The 18,825-nt window shown below is 35.9% G+C and overlaps 2 protein-coding genes across 4 annotated transcripts in view; one reads left to right on the top strand and one right to left on the bottom strand.

Annotated features, from left to right (window-relative positions):
- Positions 1-8,934, top strand: part of NPHP3 (nephrocystin 3) — a 53,045-nt gene extending 44,111 nt beyond the window's left edge. Inside the window, exons 21-27 of one of the 2 annotated variants that reach the window (XM_040232733.1) lie at positions 75-316; positions 1,544-1,619; positions 3,295-3,422; positions 4,731-4,971; positions 5,962-6,087; positions 6,720-6,835; positions 7,803-8,934. In XM_040232733.1, coding sequence (XP_040088667.1) covers positions 75-316; positions 1,544-1,619; positions 3,295-3,422; positions 4,731-4,971; positions 5,962-6,087; positions 6,720-6,835; positions 7,803-7,983 — 1,110 coding nt within the window. In that variant the 3' untranslated portion in view covers positions 7,984-8,934. Of the gene's footprint in view, positions 1-74; positions 317-1,543; positions 1,620-3,294; positions 3,423-4,730; positions 4,972-5,941; positions 6,088-6,719; positions 6,836-7,802 lie in introns of those variants that run through there. The other variant, XM_040232743.1, reaches the window with a different exon arrangement.
- Positions 8,935-11,354: 2,420 nt separating this feature from the next.
- The window catches only part of UBA5 (ubiquitin like modifier activating enzyme 5), a 32,297-nt gene continuing 24,826 nt past the window's right edge, over positions 11,355-18,825 (bottom strand). Inside the window, exons 9-12 of one of the 2 annotated variants that reach the window (XM_040232754.1) lie at positions 14,576-14,729; positions 13,305-13,380; positions 13,049-13,155; positions 11,355-12,522 (exon numbers count right to left, since the gene is read on the bottom strand). In XM_040232754.1, coding sequence (XP_040088688.1) covers positions 12,439-12,522; positions 13,049-13,155; positions 13,305-13,380; positions 14,576-14,729 — 421 coding nt within the window. In that variant the 3' untranslated portion in view covers positions 11,355-12,438. The remainder of the gene's footprint in view (positions 12,523-13,048; positions 13,156-13,304; positions 13,381-14,575; positions 14,730-18,825) is intronic. The other variant, XM_040232755.1, reaches the window with a different exon arrangement.

Here is an 18,825-nt window from a genome sequence, read left to right as displayed (position 1 = left end):
GTTGTGCTAATCAGATGGCAAATCTTATAGGATTTCACTCACATTAATTGGTCTTTAACCTTTTTCTTCCCCAGGCTGTTGTGCCTTTGCAGAGGTCTCTGGAAATTCGAGAAACAGCTTTAGATCCAGATCATCCACAAGTAGCTCAGTCTCTCCACCAACTCGCAAGTGTGTATGTGCAGTGGAAGAAGTTTGCCAATGCAGAACAACTGTATAAACAGGCATTGGAAATCTCAGAAAATGCCTATGGTTCAGACCATCCACATATTGCTCGCGAACTTGAGGCACTTGCAACTTTGTACCAGAAACAAGATAAGTAAGATTTCAATTAGTAATTCTCTGGTTTTTTGACAGGGAATTAGAGTTCTTAATGTACTTATGTGGGAGGCATTGTTTTGTGGCTGTGTACTTTTCTTTATCCTGTACTTTCCTTATCGTATATTCTTTTGAATCCACCATATTCAAATATTATTCTTGGTCTGGGTCTTCATGGGGTAAACAAAATTAGAACTGCAAGGTTCATCTCTGTTTCAGAGACAAGGTTCAGATAGGACAGAGCATGGACTTTGGAGTGAAAATGAGCTCCTTTGCTGACTGGCTTTGTAATACTGAGTACTGCTAATACAGGGGACAGCAAACCATCACCCACATGCCCAGTCCAGAAGGTACCCCCGTTTTGGACCTAAGGTTGTAGTGGAACACAGCCATAGTTTTTTTTTTTTTTTTACATATTATCTGTGGCTGCTTTCATGCTTCAACAGTAGCTTTTTAGTTTCAACAGCAATCACATAACCCACAAAGGCAAAAATGCTTACTATCTAGCAGTTTACAGAAGTTTGATCCCTAGTATAATACATCCTCTGAAAGGTATCTCTTCTCTATCTGAAATCATTTCTTTTGCTCAATCATAAGTGACACATATTGGAATTTTTTAACTTCTAAAAATATTGTTTCACACAGATTTTGTGTGAATTTTCCATTTCTGTGTGACCAAAAATTAGTTGATATAGCAAACTAAAGTTTTGAATTTTCATTTAATTGGATTGCATTTTAGAGATTGCCTTTTAAACTCAAAATGAGTTTAATCAGCTAAAAAATAGTTAAACGTCAGCTAGTTGGAAGACTTGGTCTTTTAGTTGCTAAGTCATGTCTGAGTCTTTTGTGACCCCATGGACTATATCTCGCCAGGCTCCTCTCTGCATGGGATTTCCCAGACAAGAATGTTGGAGTGGGTTGCCATTGCCTTCTCCAGGGATCCATTTCCCTTCTCCTGACTCAGGGATTGAACCTGCATCTCATGCATAGTCAGGCAGATTCTTTACCACTGAGTCCCATGGAAGCCCACTTGGAGGACTAGATTTATTAGATTTTGCTTTGTGAAAGTTTTTGTTTAAGATTTTTCATTCCATATGACTATCACTTCTAGAAATAATGTTGTATTTAATTAGCAAAAAAAAGACTTTACGTTGGTGCTTTATTTCACTGAAGTATGACACTTTGGACATGTTGCTTTCCTTTGACTTACTTTTTTTTTTTTTTTAAGATATGAACAAGCTGAACATTTTAGGAAAAAATCATTTAAAATTCGCCAGAAAGCTGCAAGGAGAAAAGGCAACTTGGTAATGAGAGATTTCTTTTGTGTTGTATTTTGAACAAAAAGGAAAAGAACATCTCCGTATCATAATGTAGATGCATAAACCTCACATATTTAAAAACTTTTGACTTTAAAAATTGATTTCTAGGGAAGTACTAATTAATATTTTCTAGTTTAAAATACATGTTTAAATATTAGTATCACTGAGAAGTACAAATTTGTATAGTTTAAAAAGTGGAACTATATATTTTGGTAATCATTTTATACTATATACATATGTCATATCATAATGTTGTACACTTTAAATTTACACAGTGTTATATGTCAATTATATCTCAATAAAGCTGGGGAAATTTTTTTTAATTTTTAAAAAGTAGAACTATATAATCCAAAGACTAGATTTTAGTGTGAAACAATTATATGCCAATAAAAATTAACAAAAATGATAAAGGTTAGATTTTAGAAGATGAACTTAAAAGCTGTTTCAATTTTTTAAAGAGCTGGAAAAGAGAATAAAAGAAATTTAGTAAACATTTAATGTTACATTCAAATGCCAAGACATTATTATCCTTAAGTGCAAAAAATTTTTCATTTTTCTAAGCTACTGATAAAATAAATATAGCATATTTATTTTAACTTAAAATGCTATATTGTTTTTTATTAAAATGTATTTCACATCTAACATTGTGTAAATATAAGACATACAACATATTTATTTGATGCATTTATATATTGTAATATGATTATGTCACATCACAAAATTATTTCTTTTTTGTGGTTGGAATAATTAAGATCTAGTCTCTTAGCAAGTTTGATGATTATAATACAGTATTGTTGCCGTTATTCCCTATGCTATACATTTGATTTCCAGGACTTACTTGTTTACTAGTTGCAAGTGCTTTGTGCAATTTTAAGTTCAGTTCAGTTCAGCCGCTCAGTCGTGTCTGACTCTTTGCGACCCCATGAATCACAGCACGCCAGGCCTCCCTGTCCATCACCAACTCCCGGAGTTCACTCAGACTCACGTCCATCGAGTCGGTGATGCCATCCAGCCATCTCATCCTCTGTTGTCCCCTTCTCCTCCTGCCCCCAATCCCTCCCAGCATCAGAGTCTTTTCCAATGAGTTAACTCTTTGCATGAGGTGGCCAAAGTACTGGAGTTTCAGCTTTAGCATCAATCCCTCCAAAGAAATCCCAGAGCTGATCTCCTTCAGAAAGGACTGGTTGGATCTCCTTGCAGTCCAAGGGACTCTCAAGAGTCTTCTCCAACACCACAGTTCAGAAGCATCAATTCTTCAGCGCTCAGCTTGCTTTATAGTCCAACTCTCACATCCATACATGACCACTGGAAAAACCATAGTAGTACCTGGTATTAAATGTTTAGTAATAGGGTTAATAAATATATGCACATTAATTCTGTTTCCTAATCTTTTTGATGCATTTAGGGATTCTGTTCATTTTGCTAAAATATCATAGTCATTTTCACAAAATAGTTTTAAATGAATTTAAGAATGTGATGTCACTGGGAAGTATGTATATTTTTTAATAATCATTAGAGTAATTCAGTATACTTAAAGTAATTGTAATCTACTTTAAAGGAAACAAAAGGAGAAAGGATTTTTTCAGAACCCTAGTATATCCCTTCAGAATCAGAGATTGCACTTTGTTGATGATTGTTGTGAATTTCTGTGTTTCTCCAGTATGGATTTTCCCTTTTGCGCAGACGGGCCCTACAATTAGAAGAGCTCACATTAGGCAAGGATACACCTGACAATGCTCGGACCCTCAATGAACTGGGTGTGCTCTACTATCTTCAGAACAACCTAGAGTGAGTACCATACTGTTAACACTGGAAACAGGCGTTCGTTTCATCTCTTAGAGGCAAAGCTGTTTTACATTTCCGTCAAGCCAAGCGAGAAAAAACTGACAGAATTTTTCACGTATGATATGTTATGAACATGGCCACATTTAACAAAGACCATGACAATTTCTCCACTGCTCCCTTTCACATGGTTTCTTTAGTAACTAAAAAGGTATTCTGTAGTTTCCTTAGTATTTTATATGTTTATAACAAGTGACTTTGTGTAGATATTGTACAAAAGATCTCACATAAGAACAAACTTGGAACTGAGGGAAAATAAAGAAAAGAGTGTAGATGGCTGCTAATTTTATTCTTCAGTTTATTTGAGTGTAGACTCAAAAAGACTCTTTTATGATAAATGAGTGTTTTTTGGACTTCTTTGTATGTCAGCAAAATATAATAGACTTGACATTTTTGATATCAGAAAAATACAAATATTTAGCCCACTTCACAAAGGAGCAAGGTCTACTGTTTGTTGTGGTGCTCAGGCTTCTCATAGTGGTGGCTTCTTTTGTTAAAGAGCGTGGGCTCTAGGGCACATGGGCATCAATAGTTGTAGCACACAGGCTCAGTAGTTGCGGCTCCCTGGCTCTACATTACAGGCTGAGTAGTTTTGACCCAGAGGCATATGTAGTCTTCCCAGACCAGGAACTGAACACGTGTCCCCTGTACTGGCTGACAGATTCTTATCCACTGCACTATCAGGGAAGTCCCACAAAGGGTTCTTTAATTAAAACTTATTTAGTACTAGGGAGCTCCCTTGCAGCCTGTTGGTTAGGATTTGGCTCTTTTACTGTGGAGGCCCGGGTTCTACCCCTGGTCAGGGAACCATCTTGCATGGCACAATGCAGCCAAAATGCCAAAAAAAAAAAACAAAAAAAAACAAACAAAAAAAACCCCAACCAGATTTAGTATTAACTGCAAAGGGAGGGAGAAAGAAACAATCCCAAAATCCTTTGAGTTTAGCTTAGTAATTTTTAAGATATAAAAAGTTTGTTTTGGAAACTATTTATGAGTTTGTCTTTTAGGAGAAGTGAAGTGGAGAACTAAGACAATTATCCAGATACTTTAGGGTCTCACACTACCAGGAAGGCATATTTAATTTTTGGAAAAGGGCAGAAAGAGATGAGGGGTGGGAAAGAGGATTTTGAGCTGAATCCTTCATTTTAACTATCTTGGATTTAAGAATAAAAGTACTTCAGTTCTCCTCCTAATTAGGACTAGGGTTCTGACCTCTAGAGAATAGTTTAAACGATCTGGGTCTTTTGTTCATAGAACAGCTGACCAGTTTCTGAAGCGTTCCTTGGAGATGAGGGAGAGAGTTCTAGGACCAGATCACCCTGACTGTGCCCAGTCTTTGAATAATCTGGCGGCTCTGTGCAATGAAAAGAAACAGTATGACAAAGCAGAAGAACTTTATGAAAGAGCCTTAGACATTCGGAGACGAGCATTAGCTCCTGATCACCCTTCTTTGGCTTATACGGTAAAGCATCTTGCGATCTTATACAAGAAAATGGTAAGTAATCCATAGCATGCCTACATGTGTTTTATAATATACCAGTTAAGCCATAATTGCTGTAAGCAAAATAATTCATCTTCTGATGGATAGATTATTTTCTATGAGCTTTTAAATCACAATGATTTAATTATTTCAGACTTAACTAAATTAAGGTCCTAGTTTAGTTTTTAACAATACATTCTAAATACAAATGCATTTGTCAGCACTCTAACTAGAACTTATTCTTCTTTTACATTTCAGAAGTTCCAAAATTCAACCAGTATTACGTTTGCTGTGTTAGGCTACCACAGACTAACAAATCACCCAATTGTCAGGACTGAAGAAGTCTCCATAGCTAATGAAATGACCATTTCACTTTTTCTTTTCTTTGCTTGCAGTTAAATGTAACCGTTCTTTACCACAGAGTTCTAGCCTAAGTGATATTTGGAGTTTTTATAGCTGTCCTTAAAACAAATGAAAATCAGGAGAAAAAACTGTTTCCATTTAGTGTGGTTAGAGAGTTGTACAGATTTTGTGGGACTGTTGCTAACCCTCCTAGTACTGAAGTTGATGTTTCAGTATAAAGGATCCATTGTTGCTATTTCTACTTAAATTTCAAGTAAAAAAGAAATAATCAGAAAAATCTGGAAAGGATTTGGTGGAAAGTGAGTTTTAAAATAAAAACTTTGATGCTATCTCTAGATTACGTATAGTAGCAAACATACTTTAACTGGCATGTGTTTATGTCACCAGAAAGTTATAATGGGTGATCCTAAAGAACTTTCTGAGTTATCAGAGAAAATGTTCTTATATTCTATATAACTTTACTTACATATTTTATTAGATTTCAGATATCCATAAACTTATCCATTAAACTGGGAAGAAATATTTCTGAACTTTTTTCCTCAAAATTACTTTTTACCATAAAACTGTATTTATGGAACAAGCTCTGATCATAAAGTATTTATTGCTTTAATATTTTTGTTAGATTTCACTTTTGTGTTTTAGGGGAAACTTGACAAAGCTGTACCTTTGTATGAGCTGGCTGTTGAAATCCGGCAGAAATCCTTTGGCCCGAAGCACCCAAGTGTAGCTACTGCCTTGGTGAATTTAGCTGTTCTTTATAGCCAAATGGTAAGTTCCCATAATATAACACTTTATAAATGAATAGTTTTAACATATGAAATATAGGTAAACACGTATTAGATATAGGTAAACATGTATTAGATATAGGTAAACATGTATTAGATATAGGTAAACATGTATTAGATATGACACAGTAAAAATAATTAAAGAACATTTAAGGTTTCTACTAATGTTCCCTTTAATATTTGAGAAATTATTAAAGTTACAACTGTAAGACAGTCCATTCTTCTTAGTGTGAAATACTGTTTAGTTCATTGCATAGGCTTATTTATTTCTGGAGACTCCCTACATCTCTTTATGTAATATTGTTTCTAAGATGTATCATTTGCTTGTCATGAGTAAGAGATATGGTACCCTGGGGTACCGCAAAGAAGTCTGTGCTTATATAATTGGATTAATGTCAGTTGTTACCAAGCCAGGTCTAAAACTTAAGTTTCTGAATTTTATTATACTACTCCAATTATGATTACTCCTAAATTAATCAGTTTATCTACATCTTATAGGAGGATATTAACTCTTTTAAAGTGCTTAGCCAAGTAGGTCGGCTCAGTCTAGAGTACCTTAAAAGTAATTTCAGAAACCCAATGTGTTCAAATGAGCATTGTTTCTTTTTTAATAAGAAAAAACACAGTGAGGCCTTGCCGTTATATGAACAAGCATTAAAGATTTACGAGGACAGCTTGGGTCGGATGCATCCTCGAGTTGGAGAAACACTAAAAAATTTAGCTGTGCTTAGGTAAGAATTCCTCACTTTCCTCATATAGCCAAAATCCCTTTTAGGACATCTTTGATTCATCATAGAACCCCACAAAATATTTATTGCTGATATGCTTTTTATTGGAACAGAGGGTTTATTTTTGGCTGATCTAGTTCAAAGACACATTGAAATAATATCCAGAAGTGAAATTGAAGGTGGCACAACTTATTTTGTAGAGGAGAGTATCATGACAAATAAGAGGATGGATTACATTTGCAGCTAACTGGCTCTGGGGGTAATCTGGGCAATTTGCTATGCTCAAAGTGGATTTACCACGTTGACTTTTGCATTCTGTTTACCTCAGGATGCTAACTTCCTTTAGCAGTTTCACTGTACCCATTACAATGTAGTCTTAATGGTGTCCCTATAAGATACCTGGCAGCAGACAAAGAATTTGGGTATTCTGTTTTATTGGTTTGCCTGAAAACGGACTTTTCTTGCAGAGTAAAATTTACAAACTGAAGTTAAAATATAAAGTAAGATCATTTCTTAGGCAAAACACAAAACCTAGAAATGATCCACAGACTCTTTCCAAGTAATGGGTCAAGCTGCCTCTCGCATGTCACTGTGGGACCATGCACCATTTCACAGTGCACAGAAAACTCGGCTGCAGGGTTTTACACAAGGTGAGGTGGAGAGCACTTCTGGGTAGATTTCAGGTGGATTTTTTTTCCCAATTATTTATATTTTGTCATATCGTTAAATTACTAGCAATTGGCTGAAATAATCTTGGAAATCCTGTGATAGTTGGCATTTTAGAAAATTTCGAAAGCATTCAACAAATATAACTTTTTCTATATGAAAATCTAATAATAAAAACCTCCAGTTTTTCAATCTTCAGCTTGGAAAAAAAAGAGCACAACTTGTTTTTCTGTATCCTATAAGATCATTTAGAATTGTTAAAAGAGAATTTTGAGAATTTTTGAGATTTTTTTTTCTCCCAAAGCTATGAAGAAGGGGATTTTGAAAAAGCTGCTGAACTATACAAAAGGGCAATGGAAATAAAAGAAGCAGAAACGTCACTTTTGGGTGGAAAAGCTCCTTCCCAACACTCATCAAGCGGAGATACATTTAGCTTAAAAACAACCCATTCTCCTAATCTTTTCCTTCATCAAGGACAAAGGTGATAGCAGCAACTACAATTCATTGGAAATGCACCTTAGGATAAAAAAATTAAGAAACATTTGGAACTTTAGAATTTAAAATTTATAAAAACTGTTAAAATTTAATTTTACTTTGTGTGATTTAACTGATTGTTTGTATGATATTGGACTACATTGAAGTTTGAGTCATGGCTATTTCAATTTTAGCTGTTCGAAAGAATTACTTTTCCTATTGTGTGGGAACCAATATATACACGTTGGAATCCTAAGATGACATGAAGAATTGATCATGGAGAATAGACTGGTCTCTGTTCTATAAGAGCAGTTATAACTCTTTATTAGCAGTTAAGACAAGGAGTTCAAGAATTCCATGATTCTTATCTCTCAAAATCTACTTTAGCCTCACCATTCCTCTTCTTGCTATTCAGTAGCAGTCTACCTCAAAGAAAAGTTTTGGAATAAAGGGATAATGTTTATGGGACATATGAATTGTCTTCTGTAAAATGAACTAGTATTAGGATCTGTCTGCTACATTTCTTTTATTCTACCTTTTCCTTGAGCAGATATGGCTAAGCCCACTGTTTTCTGTGCTTTCTGCATTGTATATTGTTTTTACTGTGTAGAATGTCCTTGCACAATCTGAAGTCAATATTGCAGTAAATCAAGCTCTTTGGCTTTCTTTTAATTTTTCCCAAAATATGGACACGACCTTCTTCCTTAAATGGCCTAAATCTACCTCTTCATTTCTAACTCAAATTAGTTGCCCATTTTATATTGAAAATTAAATATTTTTATAGATTTTATAAATATTGCCAATCTAGGGTACTGTTTCATGCCATTTATGTATTTATATATAATAAAATTTTCCATTTTAATACTTGTAGCATTCCAGTATGTATTAATTATAAAGGTGAAAGATGTGATAACCATATTTCACAATTTTAAAATAAAGGTGAAATTTCAAGTTTTTTTCCACTCCAGTTTATACAAAAGGATTATATTTACATAATTAAGAAAAATGTTGAACACTACAAAAAAAAAGAATTAGCATTGTAGTTTGCTAATTCACTGAGTAGTTTGCTCAACTCGAGCTTCAGTAACTCCTTAGGATTTTGGTTAATGTTCTCTAAGGCTTGGCTACTCAAGGTGGTCTGTGGACCAGAATCATCAGTATTCCCCTGGGAGCTTAGTAAAAATTCAGACAGGCACTTCCCAGACCTACTGAATCAGCGTCTGCAATGTAGCTAGATTCTCAGGTGAATCATATGCCCAGAAGTTTGGGAAACAGTGGTCTAATTTTAAGGCACTGGAGTGGTGACTTAAAGTAAATGAGGCAAAATCTTATGAAATGAGCATCATTTTTCTCCCTTCTAGCAGAAGTACAAGAGGGAAAAAAGATAAACTACAACCATAACACATATTTCTGGGTTTGCCAGCTATGAAAGGCACAAAGCAATTGAATTCACAAATATATCAGACACTGACTGATTTTATTATTTATTTATTTATTTATTTTAGGACACTGACTGATTTTAGAATTAACCTTTTAGAGTTTAAAATTTGATTATATAGTGGTATAAGTAATTTAACACATCATAAATAATACATTAAATTCAAATGCCTTAAACTTTAGAAAATAAACTGAGATTGATATCCTAGAAGAAGCCTGAAAAAAGGAAAAACTAGCAAAAGGATAACATGCATTTTTGTTTGTTCCTACAAAGTTTACACTTGAAAAATATACAAAAAGTGAAAACTTACATTATTCAAAGTGACTTTATGTAAGTTATTAATTATACTTGAGAGGTGATTATTTCAAAATGTTTAAGTTTAAATATAGTTTTTAAGACTATATTTTGATCTTACTAATTATACTACCAACTCAAATGTTTTCATGTAGAATGCCTACTTAAAAGAAGATAAAAAATAAGGACTTCCCTAAAGGTCTAGTGGTTGGGACTCCATGCTTCCACTACAGGGAGCACTATGATCCCACATGCCATGCTGCATGGCCAAAAAAAAGAAGTTCTCAAAAGGAATATTATGTGCACTTTAATATACACCTTTAACATGAAAAGCATAGGTTTAAAATAATTATAAATCTGAATTGGAAGGCTTGAACTGAAACTATGGTAGTTATAATTAATTTTCATTCATTAATACTTTACAAAAAAAAACGTGATGGGAGAAGTTAAAGCTTCATTAATAGTCTCAAATATTTATTACATTTTTGGGTTGGTCAGTGTGTTTATAGGTATTCAAGAAGTAATATTTTTACATAAAGAAACTCATAATACTTACTTTTTTTTTTACTACATAAAACATTTGAATAGTACCATGCCTGGCGTGCCGTGATTCATGGGGTTGCAAAGAGTCGGACACGACTGAGCAACTGAACTGAACTGAACTGATGAATTAACCTCCCGTTAAATTAAAAAGGGATTAAAGTTAAACATATTGTTTGTTTTACTCTAATTTAGAGTATCTGGGCTACGGCAATTTTGGGAGTGTGTTTCCATCTTTCACACTTGAAGCAATAGTGTTATAAATCCGGTCAAACACTATAGGTTTATTTAGTAATGTAAAATCCAATGATGATTAATTTCTCATAGTCTGCTGTCTACACATACAAATTTTCATGACGTACAGACCGTCAAGAGAGCACTCTAGATTACAAAAGATATTTGTTACCAGATTTTTTTCTGCTAAAATAATAACTTTAATGGAAGATATAAGAAAAAAATTAGATAAGATTTTATAAAATATAAGATACCAGCAGGGTACAAATTAACAACAGGAAAAAAAATCTTTAGAAGATAGTAGGTTCTAATATGTATAACTGATTCATTTTGCTGCACACCTGAATATAAACACAACATTGTAAATCAACTATACATCAATAAAAAATTTTTTTAAAAAGATTGTAGGTTCTAGCTATTTATCAAACTATATAAACTTAAACTTGTAAGTATAGCCTTACCAAATTAGTGTACCAAAGGAATGTTTTTTAGAAAGACTGCATTTCTTTTCTGAAATTCAAAGCATCTCTATGAACTAGAAAAGTTATTTTACAGATGAATATACTAAACTTTTAAATAACTGCAATGACCTACCAAGGCAACATAAATATATTTCAAGCCTAGGAAGCTATCCCCATACATCTGACATTACTGTAAACGTAAGAATCACAGTACCCTAAAATCTCAAAACTAATATATTAAACATATTTGATATTTGGAGCTTTCTGAAATTAGTTTGTAGAATCTTATTTCATAAGTAGGAAGGGTACCTGTAATTTTTAATTACATTTTGCCCTAGAGATAGAATTTAGACATTCTCTCTTCAAAGCAAACAAATCATCAAAATAGGAGACAAGCACAGTAACAGCCTACATATAATGGTTACCCATGCATGTTTATTAGTCTCCAAACCATTAGGAATTTACTTCAACCAAGGCTCTCTAAGCCTTCATTATTTGTATGCAAACTCCAGAGAAAAGCAGTTTAGCAAATTACAATGATCAGGGAAAATGATACTCTTCCCTGTGAAGAAATACACCTCAGTCATTTCAGAAGTAATTTAGGCTTCATTTATTATCTGCTACCCAGGACAAGCCTTTGCCAGTAACTAATTACCCAGGGAATCAAATTTGAATAAAGTGAAGTATTAGAAGGTAGCCCATATGATGGGTATAATTTAGGTGATCTTAAGCCTAAACTTATCTTTTGCTCCTCAGTAAAGCACACTGACTCAGACAGATGATATGCTTTTTCTTAGTACAGAAATACAATTTGTACATCCTGAAAATATCTTTATCTATCCATGAAGGAAGTTTCTTTTTATTTGCTTGTTTTGCTTAGATTATATATATCACAAGTTTACAAACTTTTCCAGTGCCTACATTTCAGCTTATATTTCATCAGGAAACACTTGAGAGGATGTTTTTATTTTGTAGGTTTACAACTTGAAATTCACTATTGCTCAAGTTAGTAGTAGTGGGCAGTTTTCTTGTAGAGAGCAATTCCAAACACAATGAGTATGTGCCCGCTGGCTATAATAATCAACATGCTGTTCCTCTTGTTCTTTTCCTGTATTTGATCACACACTATTCTATCTATTGTCCATGGCCACAGGCAACAGACTACAAAGGATTATTGGAAAGAAAAGGAATATACCAGCAAATTGGTCCTTTCTTCTCATCCCCCCACCCCAAAGGTCAAATCAGTTCAGTGGCTAACCTACAATTAATCCTTTGACGTTTTCTTATTAGAATGAAACATGAGTTTTAAGGGAGTTTCTGATTTAGTTAAAGGAGGGGAGCAGCAAGCAATAGTCACAGTATTTCCAAAGTTAATAACAACTCAGTGAAGATTACACATCAATTGATGTTCCCTTAAGTTTTCTCAGTTTTTAAATGATTTTTTAATTGCAAGGGAATAGATTTAAACATAGGAAATAAAATATAGGCCAGTCCATTATTTACATGTTCTTCATCTTGGCCATAAGGTCTTCCAAGCTTTCACCAGAATCTTCTACTGTTACTTCAGGTACAGAATCTTCTTGCTATCAATAAATGAGGGAAACATGGTGAAAAAATAATCAAAGTTCTTGATGCTTAGGAACATATCAGTAAGCTATAACTATGTTCAAAAAATTTATGAAGTAAACCTTCTTTAATAAATATGCCTTCTAATTTTTAGGAGAGATAAAGTCCTTTATTTTCTCCACCAGTCTTTCAACTCACAAGGCAATAATTTCAGTTTTCTTGAGATCTCTACTGAACTGGTATTTTTAAATGGTTTCGTGGCTAAAACTATCAATATACAGAAAAGGTAGTCTTAATCAAAATCTATTTCACCGATCCATCAATGAATGAACAAAACTATTTTATGTCTATATTTTCAAACAGTTTAAAATGTGCTGTGCACATTTCCATATTAACACTGAATACCTCTCTCTTTCACAAATCTTAATGTAAAATATCTAAAATAAGAAATACTGCATTGGCATTATAAAATAGGTTGAAGATGGAATATAAATAGACATTTTCTCTTATATCTTCTTATGGTAAATCAGATTTTAGATGTACCTTTTGGGGAACTGTATATGCCACCATAATTCCTTCAGGTAAGTCAGGGATTGGACCTGAAGAATTTTTCAGTTCCTCTTCTGAAATCTCAGATACCAACTCAATACCTATAAAGTTAAACTTAATCTTAAAACCGCTTTCAAGGAACTTAATGAGCAATAATCATTCAAAACTTGTATAATCTTAATAATAATTAGATTCCCTCCCATAAAAGAATGTTTTTTGCTGCCATTTCAATTTATAAAACAATTCCTACCCCACTCATTGTCTTCATGTATTATCTCTCCTTCTTCTTGAATTACCTCCTGTTTGGGCAGTGCTGCTACCTTTTTCTGTAGAAATCAAACAGTTTCAGTGTTTTTACTCATTCTCAGTTCTCTGAAGCATTATTCAGACTTGATCAGAATCAAGAATTCAGACAGACTTTTTCTAAGGTCTACATACAGAGACTTTACATAATACACAGAGAGACCCAGCAGTTGTGTATCACTAATCATCAGGGAAATGTGAATGAAAACCACAATGAGATAACATTTGTCAGAAAGACTACCATCAAAAAGACAACAAATAACAAGTGTTAGCAAGGATGTGGAAAAAAGGCAAAACTTGTGCACTGTTCGCAGGATTGTAAACTGGTGCAATCACTGGAAAACAGTATGGAGGTGTCTCAAAAAATTAAAAACACAACTACCATGTGATCTAGCAATTTCACTTCTGGTTTTTTTTTTTTTTTTTTAAATGAAAACAAAAACACTCCAAAGATATGTAATCCAGTGTTCATTGCAGCATTATTTATAACAGCTAAAACATGGAAGTAAACTAAATGTCTATCAAAAAATAACTGGATAAAGAAGGTGTGGTACATATATATACAATGGAATATGACTCAGCCATAAAAAAATTTACTATTTGCAACATGGATGGAACTACAAGGCATTAGGCTAAATGAAATAAGACAACCAAAGACAAACACCATATAATCTCAAATAAAGGATCTAAAAACAAAACAAAAGGAAAACAGACTCACAGACACAGAGAACAAATAATGTTGCCACAGGAGAGGTAGGGGTGCAAAATAAGTGAGTGAACAAAAAGGTCTAAACCTATAATTATATAATAAGTCACAGAAATATAATTTACAGCATAGGGAATATAGTCAATAATATTTTAATAACTTTGTATAGGAAGAGATGATAACTAGACTCATCACAGTGATCGTTTGATAATGTATGCAAATGTCAAATCATTACGTGGTACACCTGAAACTAGCATAATATGTATGTAACCATATTTTAGCTTAAAAAATTAAAATTTAAAAACAATTCAGACAGGCTTTTTATCTTACAAAAAAACAAGAAAGGACTTTGAACAAAATTTTCATTTTTAAAGCATGGTGAATAAATTAGAACTTTAAAAATCCAAAATCGATTTACCTTGTATTCCAAATCTAAATGATTATTTCTTCTTTTTTAAGTTTCTGTCCTATGCAATATGATCTCTCATGCATTGTGACACATTGACATATACCTTATATTCCTCCTGCTGCTTCCTACAGTTTCTGTCATCACACTGAGGATTTGGCTTCATGGACATAGTAGGGAAAAAATCCTGCATTGCATTGTATCCAAGGTAAAAACTAACAGTACCAAAATTTAACAGAAACCTAGAAAAACAAAGCAGACTTAAAGAAACAAAACCATAAAAATATTAGAAAAAACTGATACTTTAAAGAAAATTATTTTGAAGGTAATGATTTCTGTAACAAAAACCCAGAAAACAATTTTTTTATCTTGTTTATAGGGCCTGGCTTATAGTAGATTTTCTTGAATGAAACAACAGAATGCATTATTATTTTCTGAACCTGTAATAAAGATAAAATGCTACCAATTAAATTATGACATGTCAACAACATTAAGAAGCATATTAATTTCAGAGAAGTTCAAATGTGAGATATCAAAGATATCTTAAAAACATCTTTGAGATATGGTTCTAAATCTCATTTTTTAAAGTTTTTTTTTTTTAATTTTTAATTTTTTATTTTTACTTTACAATTCTGTATTGGTTTTGGCATACATTGACATGAATCCACCACGGGTGTACATGCGTTCCCAAACATGAACCCCCCTCCCACCCCCCTCCCCACAACATCTCTCTGGGTCATCCCCGCGTACCAACCCCAAGCGTGCCATATCCTGCATCGGACATAGACTGGCAATTCGATTCTTACATATTATACATGTTTCAATGCCATTCTCCCAAATCATCTCACCCTCTCCCTCTCCCACTAAGTCCAAGATGTGCACAGGTTATCTGCAAATATTGTGCAGGACTTGATTTTGGTATCCTGGGTTGAAGGTGTTATGGAATCAATTCCTCATAGGTATGGAGGGCCAACTATATTTTGATCTGGTAATGATTATTACATGAGTGAATACTTCTGTAAAATTTTATTGAGATTTAATACAGATTTAAAATAGCAAACTTTGCAGTGTCATATATAAAAAACGGGGGAACGCATGTACACCCGTGGCGGATTCATGTCAATGTATGCCAAAACCAATACAGAATTGTAAAGTAAAAATAAAAAATAAAAATAAATAAAATAAAATAAAAAACTTTTTATATATGACACTGCAAAGTTTGCTATTTTAAATCTGTATTAAATCTCAATAAAATTTTACAGAAGTATTCACTCATGTAATAATCACTACCAGATCAAAATATAGTTGGCCCTCCATACCTATGAGGAATTGATTCCATAACACCCTCAACCCAGGATACCAAAATCAAGTCCTGCACAATATTTGCAGATAACCTGTGCACATCCTCCCATATACTTTAAATCATCCTGGTGGCTCAGACAGTAATCTGCCTGCAATGCAGGACACCAGGGTTCGACTCCTTGGTCAGGAACATTTTCTGGAGAAGGGAATGGCCACCCAACTTCAGTACTCTTGCCTGAAGAAATCCATGGACAGAAGCAGGCTACAGTCCACAGAGTCACAAAGAGGCTGACATGACTGAGCAACTAAGCACTGAGCACTTTCACTTAGATTACTTACAATATCTAATATAATGTAAATACTCTGTAAAAAGAAAGTGAAAGTGAAGTCACACAGTCATCTCCGACTCTTTGTGACCCCATGGACTGTAGCCTACCAGGTTCCTCCGTCCATGGGATTTTCCAGGCAAAAATACTGGAGTGGGTTGCCATTTAATAGTTCTAAATATAATGCAAATACTATATAAACAGTTAACAGCTTGTGGCAATTCACATTTTGCTGTTTGGAACTTTATGGATTTTTTTTTTGGATCCACAACTGGTTGATTCTGCAGATGCAGAACCCAAGGAAATAAAGGACCAGCTGTATAGTGCATTTCCAATATGCCACAAAGCACCCTTGCTCCCTTACATTTAAATCTGATTGTATTTTTAAGTTTTTATTTATTTATTTATTTTTGGCTACCCTGGGTCTTCACTGCTGCACACTGGCTTTTCTCCAGTTCAGTGTGTGAGGTTCTTATTGCAGTGGCTTCTCTTGTTGCAGTACATGGGCCCTAGAGCACTCAGACTTCAGTAGCTAGGGCATGTAAGCCCAATAGTTGAGGCATGTGGGGCATAGAGTACAGGCTAAGTAGTTGTGGCACATGGGCTCAGTTGCCTCTTGGCTTCCTAGAGCAGGAATTGAACCTGTGTCCCCTGCATTGGCAAGGGTATTCTTAACCACTGGACCACTGGGGAAGTCCCTGATTCCTTTTAGAAGCTTGTAAGTAGAGGAAAAATCATGTACAAACATAAACAACAAAAGGAAAAAAATTGAAAAATGCATAGTCTCAACATACAACAAAGAAAGACCAAAAAAAACCTGAACAGAGACAGAACAAGGTGGCAGAGCAGAAGGTGGACATGGAGTACTTCTCCCTCCATGGATACATCAGGAATATATCTTCAGACACACAAGTGTGTGCACAACACCAGCTGAGAGTGGACAGGAGTACCAGACCAGTGGAAAAGAATATATAGAACCATGCAAAACTTGGTAGGGTGAAGTTGGGGGGAAACAGGAGTGGTACTAGGACTGGACCTGCCCTCAGTGGGTGGGGGAACTGAAGCAGGGGTCCGATCCCCACATCAGGGCAACTGTCTGAGTCAGAGGAGAAATATTTAAGGCTGAGAGTGAAACAGCTGATCTGTGGCAGCCTAAATACAATGAGAATCAGAAGTTCTTGCCGCAGCCATATGTACCCTGGACGGGGAAGCAGGTCCCTTAAAAGGTGCAGCAGCTGGGAGCTGGAGCTTAGGGATTGTGGAGCAATCCCCGGTTGAGGGCTGTTCACTGCATAGAGATGGACCGAGGGGATGTGAGGGAGGAAATTGTGGTGGGAGATGACTGTGGAGGAAAGCCAGGCAGCCATGGAAGCAAGTCGATAATGCTAAGTCAAACAAAGGGGGTGCAGCCATCACCATAGCCTCTCTCCACACATGCCAACATAAGCAACTGAACAACAGAGAGACTGGCCCATAAAGCACCTGACACACCGAACTACAGACTAGGACCCCACCCAGGGCACTCCTTTAAGTGACTGATGTATGGCGCTACAGAGTAGGACCCCACCCAGGGTGCCTGTTTAAGTGCCTGACACACCAATCTACAGAGTAGGACTCAGCCAGAGGGGGCCTTCTATATCACTGACACGCTGATCAACAAAGAAATACCCCAAAAGGGAGCCCTATAACGGCCTGAACAGGTGGAGCTATGGAGAAAGACTAGCCAAAGAGGCTTCTGATCGCCAGTTACCAGAGGCTCAAAAAAAGCCTCTGATAGGGCCATAACTCCTGTGGCTGAGGCAGTCCGTGTCTTTGCAGACTTGGCGCCACCAGGGTCCAAGAGACCCAAGCAGCTATGCCACCTTCACGTTCAACCTTCACTGAGGGAGAGCTGCCACAAGCAAAAGTCTTCCCATCTATGCACGGGGAATAGATGAGAAGGCTGAGTGAAACAGCTGATCTGTGGCAGCCTAAATACAATGAGAATCAGAAGGTTTTGCCACAGCCATATGTACCCTGGACAGGGAAGCAGGTCCCCTAGAAGGTGGGGTCCCTTCCATCGTGTCTAACTCGCTGTGACCTTGTGCACTATGGCTTGCCAGGCTTCTCTGTCAGGGGGCATCCCCCAGGCAAGAACACTAAAGTGTATTGGCCATTACTGGTTTCCATACCCTTCTTTGCTGCTAAGTCGCTTCAGTCGTGTCCAACTCTGTGCAGCCCCATAGACGGCAGCCCACCAGGCTTCCCCTTCCCTGGGATTGTCCAGGCAAGAACACTGGAGTGGGTTGCCATTGCCTTCTCCAATGCATGAAAGTGAAAAGGGAAAGTGAAGTCGCTCAGTCGTGTCCGACTCTTAGCGACCCCATGGACTGCAGCCCACCAGGCTCCTCCATCCATGGGATTTTCCAGGCAAGAGTACTGGAGTGGGGTGCCATTGCCTTCTCCGATACCCTTCTTTAGAAGCACTATATTTCCTGCTGCCCTAGTCGTTGACTCCTCTGAGTACCTGGTGCTGCCAGAAACTCTGCGACCCAAGCAGCTGCACCACTTCCACACCTGGCCCTCACAGGGGCAGACCCAAGTCCTCCAGGGCGGCCTCAGGAGCAAACCCCTGTGGACAAACCACATGCAGAGGAGGAAATAAAATCACAAATGAAACCCAGGGGCAATGTGGCTAAGGAAGAAGACCTAAAACCTTCCTAGCAGCTATACAAGCTGCAGATTAAAT

Source organism: Oryx dammah, unplaced genomic scaffold (genome assembly GCF_014754425.2).
Source record: "Oryx dammah isolate SB20612 unplaced genomic scaffold, SCBI_Odam_1.1 HiC_scaffold_2, whole genome shotgun sequence".
Classification (NCBI taxonomy): Eukaryota; Metazoa; Chordata; class Mammalia; order Artiodactyla; family Bovidae; genus Oryx; species Oryx dammah.
This window is presented reverse-complemented; position numbering and strand designations above follow the sequence as displayed.